Here is an 18,027-nt window from a genome sequence, read left to right as displayed (position 1 = left end):
AAATTATTAATTAAATGAGGATAATATGGTAAATTCACACTTTTTCATATTAAAAAAAATAAAAATAAAAATAAAAATCAGATAATGGATCATATTTTTATGGAATACAACTACCCATTATCTTTTTTAATTCTAAAATAAATTTAAATTTTTTATAAAAAAAAAAAGCCTCATGCAAGCACGGAAGCGCATGCGGAAAGGCTAATATCTATAAAGTATAAACTAATGCAACTAGGAGGGTCCTTTTGTCTTAATTTTTTTTTTATATTAAATAGTATAGCCGGGCGGCTATACCATTTAAATATAAGGTATTTAAAGTGTATAGCCGCATGGCTATACTTATTTTGACACACTAGGAGGTTTTTTTTTTTTTTTAATTAGTATAGCCAGGCGGCTATACTTGGTTTTTTTTTCTATTTTTTTATAATTGTATAGCCGCTCGGCTATACTACTGTTTTTTATTATTAAAAAATAGTATAGCCGCTCAGTTATACGCTTTAAGTATATTATATTTAAAAGGAGCATAGCCGCACGGCTATACCATTTATTAAAAAATAAAAATAAAAGAACAATACCCTTCTAGTTGCATTAGTTTATACTTTATAGATATTGCTAGTTTCGACATCTCCAAAGCAGATATTGAAGAGAGAAATTTCACAGTAAATCAATTTGAGAGAGAAATTTGACACTAAATCAATTTGAGAGTTGAATTCGTATGCTATACTATTTAATTATAATAGTATTTTATATGTTGAAGGATGCATTCATATGTTAAAGACGTGTAGAGAAGCATTTTGTATTTGATACAGCACGTAGGATTTTAGGACATGGCATGATGCTTTTGCTTATGCTTCAGTTTTCAAACAACACTTTACATGAAGAATACTACATTCTCTCTTACTACTATACCCATAAATCTTTGTTTGAAATTTCAAATTCTATAAAATAAAATAAAAACATGTGTATTAGACATGAAACCTACCTACATACATATATTATACATTTGCTTTTAAAAAAAATATGTATTTTCTAAACTACTCTTATCACTAAATGAATTTCAAGAAAACAAATTTAAAAATAAAGAACCCAGTATAGCTGCACCGCTATACTATTTATTAGAAAAAATTAGAAGCCAGTATAGCTGCATCGCTATACTAATTAATTATATTATCGGCTATACTAACTAATTATATTATATTTAAAGAGTATAGATGGGTGGCTATACTCTTTATTAAAACAAGTTTAAAAAACTTCAGTTTAGAGACAATTGGGCCTTATTACATTATACTAAGGGTGGGCACGGTCCGGTTCGATCTGGTTTTCACCTCAAACTGGAACTGGAATTGATACTATTTAATCGGTTTGATTCGGTCTGATTTTAGTGAATTTTTTTTTTGAAACTGACTAGTCCGATTTGAACCGATTCTGATCCAATTTTGGACCAGAATTTTTTTTTTTTGAAACTTTTTATTTATTTATACAAATTCAAACTAAAATTTAATTTTTTTTTGGACTTGAAAATTAACAAATGATCAAATTTCATAAAAAAGAGAGATGTTTTGAAGTTGGGCTTGGGGAAATATTAGTTATTAGATTAAAAATGTAGCATTAGAGTTAATATAATTTTGTAAAAAAAAAAAATTATACACAACCGGTCCGGTTTGGTGGTGTGAAAAACCTTCGAAACCAGTTGGAATCAGTCTTGTCCAGTTCGATGCTGATTTGTTGACTTTTTTAGTCAATTGATTTTTTTTCGGTTTTTTTCATCCAGTCCGATTTGGTGTTCCGGTTTTCCAGTCCTGATGCCCTAGTCCACAACCCTTATTGGTGCACCACACAATAGCCGAGAGACTAGTCCAATTTAATTGGAATAGTCATAGCAAGCCGGTCCTCCAAACAAAGCATACGTACGTAAAAAAATCCCACAAAATGCATTACGTATTGTTCCGAACCTTTGGTAGGTAAAAAGTTTTGTTTCAGTGGCAATATTGAGACCGCATTTTATAAACCGCCTCTACCACCACCTCTTTCACCACCACCACCATTACCACCACATGATTAGTGCATAACACTTTCAATATCATGTCTATTTTAATTATTATTCACATTTGCAACAGTTTTATATTAAAATTTACCAAACAGTTTTGACACTACTTTTTATACTAAGAGCACTTAAAAAAAATTATTTACCAAACATGAAGGTGCTTTTCTTTACAGCTAATTTTTTTCAAAGCACAATATAAGCAACTTTCTTTTAAAAGTAACAGCAAATAATATGATAATTAGAAGTGGACAGTATGAGAAAGGCCCAATAGTTTTTCTTAATTTTCCATCCCAACTCTAACAAACAAACGTGTGATTTTGAGACTTGCCTTTCAGAGACAAATTTGACCATTCGGTAATAACAAGAAAATGATTTTTTTTTTTTTTTTTCTGGATCAAATTTGAATCACGCCAACGGTCAAAAGGATTGAGCTCGCCATCGCCATTCAGAACAACACATAACATTTCCCATCCCGGGCTCTGTTGATTAATCTCAGCCGTCCATGCAGAAACGACGTCGTTCGGTTCGCAGCCGTGAAAGCTGAAACATCCTACAATTCCTTCCCAAATAGCCAAATAGAAGAGGATGGAGGATTGATGATAGAAGCCCATTCGTCTGAGCCATTTGGAGCTTTCTTAGCGTGACACAAGGAGGTTGAAGATGACAAAGAATATGGTTTTGAAGAAAAGCAACGATCACTGGGCTTTTCTGGTAAAGATTTCATCTTTCTTGAACTTGTTCTCTTCTTCTCTGTCGGTATTAATGGTTTTTCTGGTTTAGGAATTTGGGTTCTTGTGTTTTTAAGCTTAGGTTTTATTTGTCTTTGTTTAATTTTTCTTCCCAAATGATAATGGATTTATTGAATTTAGTAATCTGGTTTGTTTGAAATGTTGGTCCTCTTCTTGGGGTTCTTGAATATGAATATGATATCTTTAGTGTCATTTCTGGGTTCATTTGAGTTTATCATTGTTTTCATTTTCTGGGATTTTGGATTTTTGGATTTTTTTGGGCTTTAGTATTTACTTATTTATTTCCAAATTTTCATATTGGATGTTGCATTCTTTATTAGTGTTCATGTTTACCCTTCTATATCTATTTCTTATTCTGTATTTTGCTAGCAACTTATCTTAATCAACTCTGAAGGTGCATCTTCTGATTATGCTTGCTTTGATTTAGCTATTCATAGTTTTCTTTCTGCATCTATGCTCGGCTATCAATTCAGAGTTGATTTCGTTCTGGTTCTCTGTTTACAAATGTGGGAATAGAAAAGGATTTAGCGTTTTAAATCTCTATAACCCCATTATTATGTCAAGAATCAAGATAAACTTGCAATCTCTTCAATTTCTTGCCATTTTTCTGGGCCTCGAGTTTACTTGATATTTACTTCTTCTTTTGTCTGATTGATACAGGAAGAAATTGAAGCTCCTATGTGGGTGGATCTTACATTAGAATCCAACTCAAACAACCAACATATGTAGGTTCTAGTATACTCAGCCCACACATTTTTTTTCCTTTTTAACGAAAGAAATGGTTTCCAGGATCTTATAATTTATAACCTATGTATGCCATGCCAATTTTAATTCTTCTTTTTTGAATATGTTGCAGTGATGATGAGTGGTTTTACAGAAGCCACCTGTAAGTATCCTTTGCCCCTTTGATTATGTGGTCTTCTCTATTTTGGTTTTGGAATTCATGTCTTTGAATACGGATGCTGAGTTATAGTAATTTGATGAATTATTAGGTTCCACCAATGCTCTTCTCGCCAGTTGAAGGCTGCATTTTCCAATTCTGGTGAGGATAGTATGGCCTTAAACTATGACTTAGAGGGACCATCTTCGCCAAAACTTCCCTCTTCTGTCTCTAAGTCAAGAGGCAAAGACTTTGTAAACAAGAAATGGATAGGGGAAAACCAGGATTTTTCATTAGATAAGCGGAACCCGGAAAAAGTTCTGAGTGGGACATCTTCCTGCGGGAATTCAGGGTCCAGTGATGAGATGAAACCCAAATCAAGCTTTATACATTTGAAAGGAACATCGAGTTCCAAATCAAGTTCAGTTTGTAAAAGCAGTTTCTTTGGAAATCCCATACCCAATTGCTCTAAGCCAATATCTTCTTGTGAGGATCCAACATGTACTCTGAGTTCTATGACAAACAGGGCAGATGAAAGCAGTACAACAAGCACCATTACATCTGAGAGTGGCCAGCAGAAACAACAGAAGTTTATGGAGAAATCAAATCAAGCGTTGAGTCAAGCAAATGGGCTATTGTCAGTCATAAAGGCTCGTCTGAGGAAAAGCGGTGTTACAAGGCCAGCATCCAGAGTGGAGATTAATGGTGATAGAAGGCAATCAAGAGGCCGTAAATCTTCATCCAGCAAGTCTAGTGTGGGATCATCTTCAAATCCTTGTAATGATGGCAGGACCTCAGCATCTACGTCAATACAGTACAAAGAAAGAACCCCAGATAGCAGAAATGTGGCAAGAATGACTCATGCATCCAATAACAGAATAAAATCTTCTAAAGTATCCAAGACAACTCATAAGATTGATCGAGGGACTACAAAGTACAGAATGGCACCTAATGTTGCAAAGCCAGTCCACCTGGAAGCTGCAAAACCGAAGGTGTGAGTTGTACTAATCTGAAACACAGACAGTGAAGATTTTCGTGTTTTCTTAAGTTGAAAAATTCTAAGCCATGGTTCACTTAAAGATGACGTACAGATATCTGAAATAGGTTCCCACTTGTGTAAGAGACTAGTCTAACTAACCTTACTATACATGTTGGAGCATAGAAGTATATTGTAGCTTAGCTTCTAGGTCTATTAGAATATTTAGTTAATAGGTGTGTGAACTAGTTTCCTAAACTTATTGATTAGGTTGTTGTTCAGTTTCCCATTAAGTCCAGGACTGCAATCGATCTAAACTCTTCTAGGGCTGAGATTAATGTATCTCATTCTCTCCCTATTTTCTCAGCATGCTATCAAAGCATCAGTTCTGAGATGTGGTCTTCTTAAAGAGATCCGTTTAATGGCTTCACCACATCTTTTCATTTTGTTCTCTAGAGGGTTTCTTTTTTCTTTTTTGGGTTCATTGTTTCTCTTGTTGGTTTCATTGTCATTTGTCATCATCTTTTACTGTCATATGCTTGGTTTATGCATTATCGTCTTCGACATCTTCACTAATTGTCAAAAAGATTTTATTCTTTCTGTCTTTCCAATCATGGTCCTCACAAGAAATTCATTCTCCCTTGCAATCAGATCTTGTTGCTTTTTGTTCTTGGTGTTTTAGCACATGTCTCAATTTAGTTGTGGGTGTTCAAAATATCCTCATCAAAGCTACTCTCTTGGTTTTGTTTGGCTGCAAGGTTATTCAAGGGTGATCCTTAACTGATTGTTGGTTACTCATATTTTGACTTTGACTGCTGAAATTAACTGCTGTTCAAGGTTTTCTTATTAATACTGGTGTTCAAATTTGTGTAATCCAGATACTGGCAGAAAAAAAGGGGTAATCTAGTTTTCTAAACTGAGTGATGTTATTAAACCCAATCTCCTCCCCTCTCCCTCCAACCCCCCACCCCCTGAAAAAAAAGCTTCAGAAGAGCATTTTTAGGGCCCCTGTATTTGCTCATGGTTCAGTTGCAATTTATTTGTAATTCCTACTGATTTTGATCTTGCTTCATAATATGTAGTGATGGACCACAAGATTAATATTAACATGAATCATACTGATTGTGTAGGCTCAATATCAAACTTTCAGAAGGAAACCTTTGGAGCCAGTTGGAGTTCATGAAAAGAAGTCAATTACTACTACTGTAAAATCTAAGGAGAAAGCAGTAGTTGGTAGATCTAACAGATTGGCTGCCTCTGGAAAAGAGAATGTGAAAAGGAGAATCGTTGGGATTCAGAAAGGCAATAGCAAAGACATTGCTGCTGTAACCATGGTTTGGAGTCCGAAAGGGACTAAAGAGAGCATTCTGCAGAGGAATGACAGAACAGGACTGGCTGGAAAGGTACATATAAGTTAATAGTCAATTGATTGGTTCCTTGTTATCTTTTTTCCTTTGTCGAAAAGGAAAAAAAGTTTCAGCTTTCTCTGTACATATAGCCACCAGAGTAAAAGCAACTCTTTTGACTTTCAGTGTTCAAAAAATAAGTCGATTTTCAGCTCTCCAAGGAGATAAGCTAGTATGGCAAGTAATTGATTTGTCAACCTTGATTTGACAATAAGTAGCATATAGAAAGGTGTTGAACTGCTGAGAGAATTCAGATGATGAGTAGCCTAACAGGATGATAATGCACTAATATAGGGAAACATATCTCGTCGAAACTCTCTTTCCTTAAGACAATTTCTACTAAAAATAAGAGTTGAAAAGATTATTCTTTCATGTCCTAGGTTGAATTGGCCAATGAACATGTTAAGTGGTATGTCAGATGAGGCAGTGTTTCTGACATTAAGTGTTGTGTCAGAGTGGAGGGATTTTGGAGATTTATTGTTGTTTCTACAGCTGAAACTATACATTTCATTAGGGCAAACCTTGTCTAGTGGAGGTTGAAGTGGTGTTGTAGACAGTTAGTGTTTGGGGTCTCTCATTTTATTTCCTTTTAATGGGATTGAAGGATAGATATTGTAGCTTTTGAGAAGATTGAGAAAACTATTTCTATCCCATTTTTCTTCCCAACTTGAAAGTAGCAAAACAGCAAAACAAGTTTTAGAACTGATGGGTACTTGATACTAAACAATCTCTTTCCAATACCTTAGAGATTCCAAAGCCGGGTTTTGAAGGTCCAACTCCTTCCCAACATGGAAGTATCCACAGTTTCCTCCTCTCTATATTTACCATCCTTACTATGTATTTTCAGTTAGACAAACCTCATTGGACTTTTGTATGTGCTACAATATAGATTGAGCATCATGTCTTGGGCAGTAGATTTCTCTAATTATATTTATGTTCCATAATCACAATATGATGTCCCTTTAGTTATCTTAGTGTATTGCTGATGAATTGCAGGTTCATAATTCTGTTAGGGGATTCTGTACTAATTTTAAGACATTTTCACTTAAAATCTTAAGTTGTTGAACTTCTTTTGAGCAGGAAAAATTCAGTGGTCAGAGCCCTTTTGTAAGCGTGAAGGACGTTCCCAAGAGGCCCCATTTCAGATGAGAGACCAGTGCAGCCTAACGGACCTGTATGTATAGTGTTAAACCTAACATCATTTCTAACACTGGAGGAAACAGAGTGAAACAAAGTTTTGCCCCCACTTATTTTTCAAGATTTTGGCTGTACGTTTTGGTTCTTATGGAATTAAACTTTGTAGACAATTTCTCTTACTGGGAGAATCCTTCAGTATTTCTATGAAATTTCTTCTGATTGCCGTTATTGGTTTTCTTATGTGCACAGCTTTGAGGCGTTCCATATTTTTGCCCCCGTTGTGATATTTTTTTTTTTTTTGTTTTGTTTTGTTTTGTTTTGTTTTTGGGAGTGGCGCTAACCACAAGGGTATTATTGAAAGAGTATTGACTGAAACAAATTTAGCAATTAAACGATTTCCATCAGAACTTAAGAACCCTAATTTCGGAAACCCGCTGAAAAAAATTATGGTAACCTCAATACACCCAAAAAAAATTTAAGCTGCCTCACATCATGTATCACTCAAACCCAATTAGTACAGTCACAAGATCAACAGAAGTGGGCATCCACTCTTCCAACAATCAAATTACATTCTACAATTGCACCTCACCGCTAGGAACATGGTCAAACTGCTTGACCGTAGACTTCAAGCATAAGCTTCTATTAAAGGATTGTCTTCGTCCCAGCTCTGTACTATTTAGCTCCTATGACTTTATGTATGTCATTATGCACCAGAATGGAGATACATGAGGTGGAGACCAGGACACCAAGTTGGCCTACCTTGTCAAAGCAACGGGTTAGCTTAACTGATTTTTACCTTCTTAGATTGCCATAGTTTCTTGTGACCTACAAAACAGGAAGAAGGAAAAAGTCAGGACCAGTTACAAATCTCACAAGAATAAAAACTAGAATTGTTCTGAACTACCCAAACTGGCAGTAGTATATTTCACAATGATTTTTAACAATACAGGTAAATAAATAGAAGAAAGAAAGAACTACCCGAGGCACAGGTTTATTAAATCTCTTTGTCAGATCCTCATCATCGTCATCTTCATCATCTTTGTTCATAAACATTCGGTTAATTGCAGAGTTATCAGATTTCTTTCCACGCTTAGAGGGTTGTGTAGAGCCTCTACCTCTCCCCCTTGGAGCAGCCCTTTTCCGTCCTCTACTCTTAAGACTTTCATCATTTTCCTTCAACAATAGAAACAACATTGTCTTATCAAAAGAATATTATAAACCACATTGATTCTGTTGATGGAACGTGTACGTGCAAAAATATATAATGGCTCATTCAAGGCAAAAGGGGGTAGTGTGCTGCTGGACTTGGAAAACATCATATGAAAGAGACTGTTCCACAGTAAATTGGCAGTATAACATAGAAAAGAACAGCATGTTCAACTTTTCTTTAGCTACCACTGATTTAATGGCAAAATCCAGTTGAGCAGGAAGGTAATCCATACCGAACTGTTATCCACCTCATCATTTCCAAATTTCCCTGACTCTTCACTTGAAGGAGAATCCACATCATCCCCATCATTGGCAATACTTCGGACAGCAGCAGTTGCAGCAACTGATGCAGATCTGCAGTAACTATATTAGGTAAGACACTTGACTACGTGGGAACATGAATGTCTCAACATATTAGCAGACTTCAACTGCATGCAGTTAACTACTTAGAATACTCCTCTAACTCAAGTCTTCAACCAGAGTTGATTTCTTAGTAAGAAGAGGGCATTAGGTGTGTTCTCGGGATTTGATATTAGTTCTTTTTCATCTCAACTGCTTCTTTTTGTTTTCTACTTGCTTTTTGTGCTAAGACATTAATGTTGAAAACCAGTGAGAATAATAACACATACCACAACTCACACACGCAGACAGAGACAGAGACAAGACAGAGAAAGGTGGGAGGATCAGATTTTACTGCTAATCTGTTCCTACATATGTTTCTTGCTTACACCTATAAAGCTAATGAATTTTGTGAGTTATTTACACTAACACCCCCCTCAGGTTTTTCATTTTTCACATAACACCCTGAGGTCCTATAAATTACATAAACACCCCCTCAGGTTTCAAAATGGTTTCACATGACTCCTTAAATTAAAAAATTGTAAAAAAAAATTTAAAACAAAAAAAACCTAAAAATGGATGGAAAAGGACTTCTGCAAATACTAAATACCCTTCATGGTATTAGAATATTTTTTAATTTTATTATAAAAATAAAAAGAGGACGCCTCCATCTCATTTAACTCTGCATCTTCTAAGAGATTTAGAAGATCTGGAGGAGATGAAGCATTTTTTTTCTTGGTATGGGATGTGTATGATGCATCTGATTTGTAGGATTTTTTTCTTTATTTTTATTTTTATTGTAATAATGAGTAGGAATTAATATTCTAATACCATGAAGCGTATTTTAGTATTTGCAGAAGTCCTTTACCATCAATTTTTAGGTTTTTTTGAATTTATGGACTTATGTGAAACCATTTTGAAACCTAAGGGGGTGTTTGTGTAATTTCTAGGACCTCAGGGAGTATGTGAAAACACGAAAAACCTCAGGGGGTGTTGGTGTAAATAACTCTGAATTTTATTTATAATTTACATTTTAAAATGAAGGGGCCTCTCAATTGATTAAACATTTCCTCAAACTTGGGTCAAAGAAAAACCTCTGAGACTGCCGGAATCCAAGAGATGCATCGAGAGTCGTCTGCTTCAAGTTACTGGAGCCCCTACCCCTACCCCTTCCCCTTCCTCTTGTAGAAGTTTTACCTTTGCCAACTTCTGAAGAAGACGGCTTGGATGGGCCCTTGCGGCCTCTGGAAGTGGATTTTAAGCCCGTCATCTGTGTTGTATCTTCATCATCACTGAAGGAAACTGCACTTGCAGTTCCTACAGCACTTGTACTTCTGAAATCCTACATGAAGAACGGAAGCTTAAAATGTAGATATTCGGCACAGTATGAACCCAAAAGATTCTAAAGTGGAAGCCACATGGGATAACTGATGTGATTCACAGAAGCAGACTAAAATCAGAATTACCTCCCAAGATGGAGCAGTTGAGGTGAATGGAGAATTATTCTTAGAGTGTGCAGACCTTTCCTTGACACGTTCCTGCACATGTAAATGATATAATATAAATTATGGTCAATGTCAATTGGAAGTAACCCCTCCTTAATTGCCCTTGTGATGCTTAGGCCACAACAGGTTGACAGAAGAATGTATTGTTCGTCTTCTCATCTATAAACTCCTTCTTTTACCGAACCTAGAAACCCCAAATTCCCAGACTTTTATGTTTATTTTCTTTTATATTGAAAATAGTTCCTTTTATTACCAATAAATTCCCAACCTTTTGAATCGCGTATATATGTTTTTCCCACATCTAACAACTAAAGCCATAGACCTAAATGACGTTAGTGTAAGAGGTCTCAAGAGACTAAATGGAGTCTGCTATGCATTTTGGAACTACTGCCTCATTTCAACCCCAATGACAATCCCTAAGGACCCAACATAATTGTCCATGAAACTCTGACTAGAACAGGTATTACTTTACCACTAACTTGATGATAGAAAAATATATAAAAAGTAGTTATTCTTGCCTGCAAGCACTCTCCAACTTTAAGGACCAAATCTTGCTCTTTAAATGTCACAGTGTCTGGATCCTTAGAAATTTTGTTCTGTAGAATTATAAAAGTGAATTATCATTAGCAAAATCCAAAAGAAAATAAGTATATGACATTTTAAACATAGCAGGAAGTAATCATTTGAAAACAAAAGGAAAAGATCACTCGATCTACACAAGCTAGGTTTAAAATGTACTTACTCGAGTTTCTTCAAGATTGTATTTCAGGCAAGAATAGAAAGCCATCTTGTCATCCTTACTAACAAAATTATGTAATGCAACATCCAAATCATTGACAGGAAGGATCTCCATTTTCTGCATGATTAAATATCACCATGAGGGTTTTAACTTTTAACCTTAAAATAAAATGTACATGCTATAAGTAATTCCATTATCATTTTCAATATTTGTTACATGACTTCCATATTACCAGTAATCCAAAACGGAAATCATATTTGGGAATTACTAAATCCTTGCTTATGCAAGCAAAAAAGAGAAAGGAGCCATGCTTATGAAACTTGCAGCAATGCCTTAGAATTTGGTGGTTGCTATTTGCAAATCACATTCTGTTTTTCACTGAAAATGTTTGCCAGAAGTCAGTTAAAATGTATGTTTCTGAGCAACCTGTGGAACTGTTTATTTTCAAGAAACTAACAAACTCTATTATGTATATAAACAATCTAGTGTTCCACTGGGTGAGATGTACAAGATGACATGATATACGGAATACATGCAGTGAAAAGGAAAGGAGGAAGACGACGGCTCATACCAGATTGTTTTCGGCAACTAAAGCCTCTATGTTTTGCTGATTTAATTCTTCTGGGCGAAGCCGTTCAGAATCATCAATTTTAGCTACAATACAAAGATCAGAATTACGTAATCGAATCTGTCAAATATATGAATGCTAAACATTTAATGGACATCAGCAGCAAAATTCTGATAGTAAGGAAATCCCTAGGTAAAAGATTCTACTGTCGAAGTGATACGAACACCAGAATCATAGCAACCCCAAAAAAAAAAAATCAAAACATTGAAATTCAACCACAAAGTACATAGCAAGGTCCAACTCCAATTGGAGTGCTCTGGTGCCCACACGTTCGGGTACCAGAAAATTTTATTGCTCCGAATGATTCTATCATTGGCTGCTGATCATCATCATTTAAGTCTAATGCTAATAACTTACCTGTTTCTCCATCTCTTTTAGTTGACTGAACTTTTCTTCGGAATTATAACATTACTTGGGGAAAAACAAAAATAGATAGCGTTCCACCTGATATGTATAATGTGAAATTCTGTTCAAAATCATATCAAGTTTCAATTTAAATATTAAATCTATTCAATATGTTAATAATGTAAACTTTCTTCCGTGGGGGGAAGAGAGGCATCTTTACACTAGTTCTTTTATATGGATGAGATTCTTCATTTGCACCAGTCAGAAAAAAGCTGAGTAAGATGGAATCCAATTCCCTGAATATTCAACCCAGGCGTTCATCAAACAGTACTTAGATGATGCCTTACACGTACAAACTCGCAGTAGCAGCAGCCTCGTCTATAGAATCACAGTTTAAAAAAGAAAAGAGCAGAGCGCATGGAAACAATTGATTTTGAGCACCTTTTCGACTTAAAGGCTTGAAACAACCACCATCCCACCTCCTTCTTCCCTTTGAAAACAAATTAAAAACCATACAAAAGAAACGTTCGTCAAACAGTACTTGGATGATGCCTTACAAGTACAAGCTCACACTAGCAGCGGTCTCATCTATAGAATCACAGTTTTATAAAAAGAAAAGGGCAGAGCGCATGGAAACAATGACTTTGAGCACCTTTTCGACTTAGAGGCTTGAAACGACCACCATCCCACCCCTTTCGTCCCTTTAGACACAAATTAAAAACCATACAAAAGATTTTCACCAATTTAAACAATTTTGAAGAGTTGTCCTGAACAAATAAAGTAATGGACCAACCAACAAGCTTTGTAAGGTAGAAAGTAAGTAATTTAAGCAAAAAATTTAGCATCAGGTACAAATAAGAGTACAGGATATGAATGGAACTTCTCTAACATGGACAGAATTCTTTACAGTTCTATCAAATTTTATTACCATCACTTTGCTTTGACATATAACATAACAAAACTGTAGCATTAGTAAGCGAAAGACTTTAGACTGTTGACAAAACTAAGATTTAACTATTGGGATTGTGTTATATAATCGACCAATCAAGTCAATATGAAGAAAATCAATTGATGGAATTGAAAAGATGGTATAAAGTAAAAAAATCAACCAAGTCAAAATCTACTAGTGTGGTGAGTACCTTCGCTCCGGCCCTTTGTTGAAGCCTTTGAAAATATAAGAATGTCTTGTGGGTTTGCAACCTTAAAGTCATTAGAATAACAGTAATTTATTTTTCAAATGTGATACTCATAAAAATCAGCACTAGATTACTGATCTAGGATTAGTGGAGTGAAGTACCTTCCCCACATACTTCTGTCCAAATCTTTGAGGATTTATTGTCATAAACCCAGAATAGTCTACCTGCCAAATGAATGAGAAAAGTTAAATGGTCACTCTGGAAGGGGGTCAAGGACACATGAAAAAAATTATTTTTAAAAAAGATCCATATGCATGCAAATAATTTGTAAATTCGAAGGCAAGACAAGGGACAGGAAGAAAACTAAGAGAGAGACGGGGATGCAGATATGAAGATCACCATCCGTCTTAAGTTTAAAATGGAAATATTACCTTTATGCGGACTAATGGAAGTTGGAGCCGTGATTGGCTAACAACATTTTTTCTACATTTCTCTATCAGAGAGTGGACCTATAGAAATTCAAAGCTGTATTATTAATATATATAGCATATGCATCAGGGGATATAACACAGGGAAAATAGAAAGGCAAAGGAAAGCAAAACAGTCCAATATTACTGGCCAATTGAACTTACCACTTTGTCTAAATGTTCAAGAATTGAATTTTGATCATTGGGATCAATTTCAGGTTCGTCCTTCAATACAATCTGTATTCAATAAACTTAGTTATTAGTCTTTAAAATAAACTTAGTTATCCTTCAATATAATGTAGACGAAGAGATAAACACTAAAACACCTCTGTGTACTCAAAAGGCCTCACTGACGTCAAAGGAATCTTGGTTGGACGATATTGATTCCCCTGCATAAAACTCTATCAGTATCCAACTCAGTTTGGAAATAAAAGGGATGAAAAGATGCTGCTTTCTGGAAAAATACATCTAGCATTGACTTATGGGCAACCTTAATTTCTAAAAGTAGCACATGCTTTGGCTTTGATTCTCCATCAATCAGAGATGTTGCAACTGAAGAACCAGGTTGTGTAATGTGAAATCCCATCCCTGGAACTTCCTGTCAAAAAAAGATCCATGTCCAGTTCTGTAAGGAACCCTCCCCAACGAAACCAAATATGCACCCAGACAAAGACCACTCACGCACAGACACACACGAGTTTGTATGCACAAGCACACACATGTGCATGTTGCATATATGGGAAAAAGCAATATTCATTGGCACCTGAGGGTCCACAAGGCATTCATGTTCGTGCCCCCACACCACAAAGTCCAGAAAACGTGGTAAAAAGTGCTCATTTATGGCATTTTTTGGGTTTGTCTTCACTCTGCAGAGAGAATTATAAGGTAACTTCATAGTTAGGAAGATTAACAACATAAGGTTTAAAACCAAATACATATATATAATATATGTATATATATCTCTCTCTCTCAGACAAACCTGTTCTGATGAAGCACCAGAATGTTGAACCAGTCTGACACTTGCAACCCGTCTTGAGATTCAGGTCTCATCCATTGTACAGCATGTGGTGTCTGAAATATGAATAATATACCTAACATATATGTGATTGCACTTGAAGCTTGCAAGCAAACAGCAGAAAGCAAATGCTCAACATAAAATACCTGAAACATTCTATTGAGTCTCTCATCTCTGATGTTCCCAAGACCATAGAGAGCCACAGCTGTTGCACCCTGCAATTCAGATGGAATTATGATCCATGCAACATAAAAACCTAAAACACTCTCAAGCCTGCTATTTATCATATCTTAAACTAACCTTCCTCATAAGGATAGGATACACAGTGATCTGACCAACACCAGAACCCCCAAGAACCATTTTCCCAAAATAGTTTACAAGATTGCAAGCTGAGAGAATATCAACAGCGGAGAGATTATCCTGTCAAAAGTCACAGCATTAAGAAATACAAATGCATGTACTAAGAACAACTGTAGCAAACACATTTCAATATATGCAGGAGTGTACCAAAGAGGGGCTCCTTGCTATTTTTCTGGGAATAACAAAAAAGTTGTTTCCAAAATAACTCTATTCTTCTAAATGGAGATAATTGGCAGCCCAACTCTCTCTCTCTCTCTCTCTCTCTCTCTCTCTAACTATGTGTTTATATATCAAGAAACAGTAAGTTTAAATTTTCTGACTAGGCTTATAAGTTTTTTTTATGTTAAAAAAGAAAGCTGATGAGACTTATAATTTGAATGCCATGGAAACCCCACCTATTACAACCAACAAACTTAACCAATGAGCTGTATAGGATAAAATAATAAAAATAAAAATTGCCAACATAATCTTACAACCATGGCTCTAATACTATTTCTCATCAGAAGACATTGATAATATAAAACACACAAAAGAAAAGGAAGTAAAAAGCAAATACACACACAATTTTACCAGAAAGAACACATACCACTCCAGCAGGATCGTCATGATTTCCATGAATACTAAACACTGGCAAGCCAACATTGAAGTGAGGATCTTCATAATTTACATGGCCAAATCTGTTAGAATAAACATGCTATTATAAGCTGAAGGGTGCATTTCCGTATTATAATATATCTCTAAGATTTATACAAACAGGGGAGGTTTCTGATACAAACATAAATGCAAAAACACATTATAGTAAAAAGATAGAAATTGTTAGTCCTAAATTCAATTGTGCAAGGGACGTTTTCTTCCTATTGCACAACTCATAGCATATATAGGGTTCTGGAACCAAAGGTCAACTTAGACATATCATTTACAATAAAAAAATCCAGCTAAAAAACAAAGGTGCATTTGAGTCATTACGTATTTGCAAAATTCACAGTCTGGTCGCTAACAACTTGGAACTGCACTGGCTGATCGCTCATGCAATGACGGCGAAGAATCTCAATGGCCTTAACTAGAGTTGACCTTGAGGGCTTATTCTCATGGAACAAATCACCACCGAGAAGCACAAAATCCACCTGATAGTAGATAAAATTTGAAATGTGTTCGTAAATATATTTGGTTCACAGAAAGTATAAGGAATAAAGCTTTGCAATACAGTATTTGTCCAAATGTGGACTCAAAATTGAAAGGAATTAAGGAAAGGGAAACAATACACACTGGCAAAGCGCTATTGCAAAGCGTGATACTACAAATACAGCTAGAAGGAAAACTTAGCTATTACATTCTTTTGTTCTGCTATTGAGCATATCTCATCAAATGCCTGGAAAGAATCATGCCGCCGTATTTCATCCTTCTCCATATAGCCCAGATGGCAATCCGTAGCAACAAGTATTCGAAGTGTATTACTAAAATCCTCCCTGAAAATTATTGCACTATACATAAGAACAGAAAAAACCTTTTTTTGAGCAAATATGAAAGGTCTGACAATTAAAAGTTCCCTATTTTATGGTTTTTTATATCAATTACGACATTTGGGGATGGGGAATTTAAACTTGGGATTCTTCTTCAGAGGGGAGGTGTGACTACCAACGGGAATATGCCCCGCCACCACATTCAAACTAGTGCATCTCATAGTAAACATAATAATATGGTATGTGACTAATCTTAGAAATGGTTTTTATAGAATACCTACTTGGTGTGTTCAACAAAAGTTCCCCCCAAAGAAAACATATTACTAGGTGCAAAGATAAAAAGAGAAAGGTTACCTTGATAAGTCACTCATACTGATAGTTGCAACTATTTAAACCTACAACATGTGCAAACCACAGAACTGTTATGGCTAATAAAACAAACAATAATCTTGCAATGACCCGACAATTAGTATTTTTCCAATGCGATTATTTCCACCACCCAAATTCAAATCCAAATCCAAAATAAAAAGAAGAAAAAAAGGCAATGGAAAGGAAATTTTTGAAATATCAATTTCAAGGAACGCATTTGCTAAAAGTATCAAAATGAATGAAAATTGAAACCATCATGCAATTTCCAATATAGAAAAAGAAAATTCAAAATGATCAGGTTAAGTAAGTAAAAAGCAAAATACAAAAACCCTAAAACAGGGTTTATCAGCACAAAAACACAAAATCAGAAAGACTAAAAGAGGAAGAAAAGTCAGAATAAAAATTGTGTGAAAAAACAAATGGAAACAAAAACCAATATACTAAAGTAAGCGAACGAATCCTGTCGTCAAACACCGAGATTTTTTTCACTTGAATTCCTTTCATTTTCCTGCTTTTTCTCGGAAAACAAACAGTCTACAGAGAGTGAGAGATGATTACCTGTGTTCAAGTTTTGTAAAATGTGACAGTGAGTGTGAATGCAAAAGCTGATTCAGCGAAGCTCGGCGACGGAAAAAGGGGACGGTGGCGGGGAATTTTGAAAGACGAGAGTGGAGGACAAAGGTACGTTGGCAAGGTGTTTTCTTTTTTTTCCTTTTTTTTTTTTTTGTCGGTCAACCGTCATGTATCGAGAAGAAAAAGAAAAAGAAAATAAGTATTTCGGTACTATTGAAATTGCGTCCGACTTTTGCTTTTACATATTGGGCTGGGGTATTGGTTTTGGGTTGGGTGAAGCCAAGGGCAAGGACCAAGAATGTCAAGCGTAACCCATGATTTATGATTTTGTTTTTTAGAGAATGATTTATTATTTTGTTTCCTATTCTGTAGTGAGTTTTTTTTTTTTTTTTTAATAAAGAACCAATTTGTTTTGTAGGATATTAATTGCATAAATATGTTTACAATTGAGTACACTTATAATGAAGTTACGCCGTATAGCCACAACTAGGTATTGAACTCATGACAAATATATATTGTCATCGTTTCTATATGAGTCTAACTTGAGACCTATTCCAACCAATATTGGGGAGAGAAAAATCAAAGACAAGCTCTAAATGTTGAGGTAGTATGTTTTTTTTAAAAAAAATACAAGCAATATTAGGGGAAGGAGAAATCAAACCTAGGGCCTTGAGTGTAAGGGTAACTGCT

The 18,027-nt window shown here is 35.3% G+C and overlaps 2 protein-coding genes across 2 annotated transcripts; one reads left to right on the top strand and one right to left on the bottom strand.

Annotated features, from left to right (window-relative positions):
- Positions 1-2,495: 2,495 nt before the first annotated feature.
- Positions 2,496-7,420, top strand: LOC110772928 (uncharacterized). The gene is made up of 6 exons (XM_021977419.2): positions 2,496-2,755; positions 3,454-3,518; positions 3,650-3,679; positions 3,786-4,665; positions 5,780-6,052; positions 7,136-7,420. The coding sequence occupies exons 1-6, from the start codon at positions 2,705-2,707 to the stop codon at positions 7,202-7,204; spliced, it is 1,368 nt and encodes a 455-aa protein (XP_021833111.2). The 5' UTR covers positions 2,496-2,704; the 3' UTR covers positions 7,205-7,420.
- A 207-nt stretch (positions 7,421-7,627) lies between these two features.
- MRE11 (DNA repair and meiosis protein (Mre11)) lies at positions 7,628-17,495 on the bottom strand. Its single transcript, XM_088252698.1, has 23 exons — positions 17,323-17,495; positions 16,750-16,790; positions 16,266-16,401; positions 15,902-16,059; positions 15,522-15,612; positions 14,876-14,995; positions 14,722-14,790; positions 14,540-14,631; positions 14,324-14,426; positions 14,051-14,158; positions 13,887-13,949; positions 13,726-13,797; positions 13,525-13,602; positions 13,255-13,317; positions 13,097-13,157; positions 11,556-11,638; positions 10,988-11,101; positions 10,764-10,841; positions 10,207-10,278; positions 9,835-10,082; positions 8,635-8,755; positions 8,171-8,365; positions 7,628-8,017 (listed from the first exon to the last, which is right to left on the bottom strand). Exons 2-23 carry the CDS (start codon positions 16,764-16,766, stop codon positions 7,985-7,987), a joined length of 2,175 nt encoding a protein of 724 aa, XP_088108824.1. The 5' UTR covers positions 16,767-16,790; positions 17,323-17,495; the 3' UTR covers positions 7,628-7,984.
- Between the last annotated feature and the right edge of the window lie 532 nt (positions 17,496-18,027).

Source organism: Prunus avium, chromosome 4 (assembly GCF_965620075.1).
Source record: "Prunus avium chromosome 4, drPruAviu1.hap1.1, whole genome shotgun sequence".
Taxonomy (NCBI): Eukaryota; Viridiplantae; Streptophyta; class Magnoliopsida; order Rosales; family Rosaceae; genus Prunus; species Prunus avium.
The sequence above is the reverse complement of the archived record's forward strand: the minus strand, read 5'-3'. Positions and strand labels throughout refer to the sequence as shown.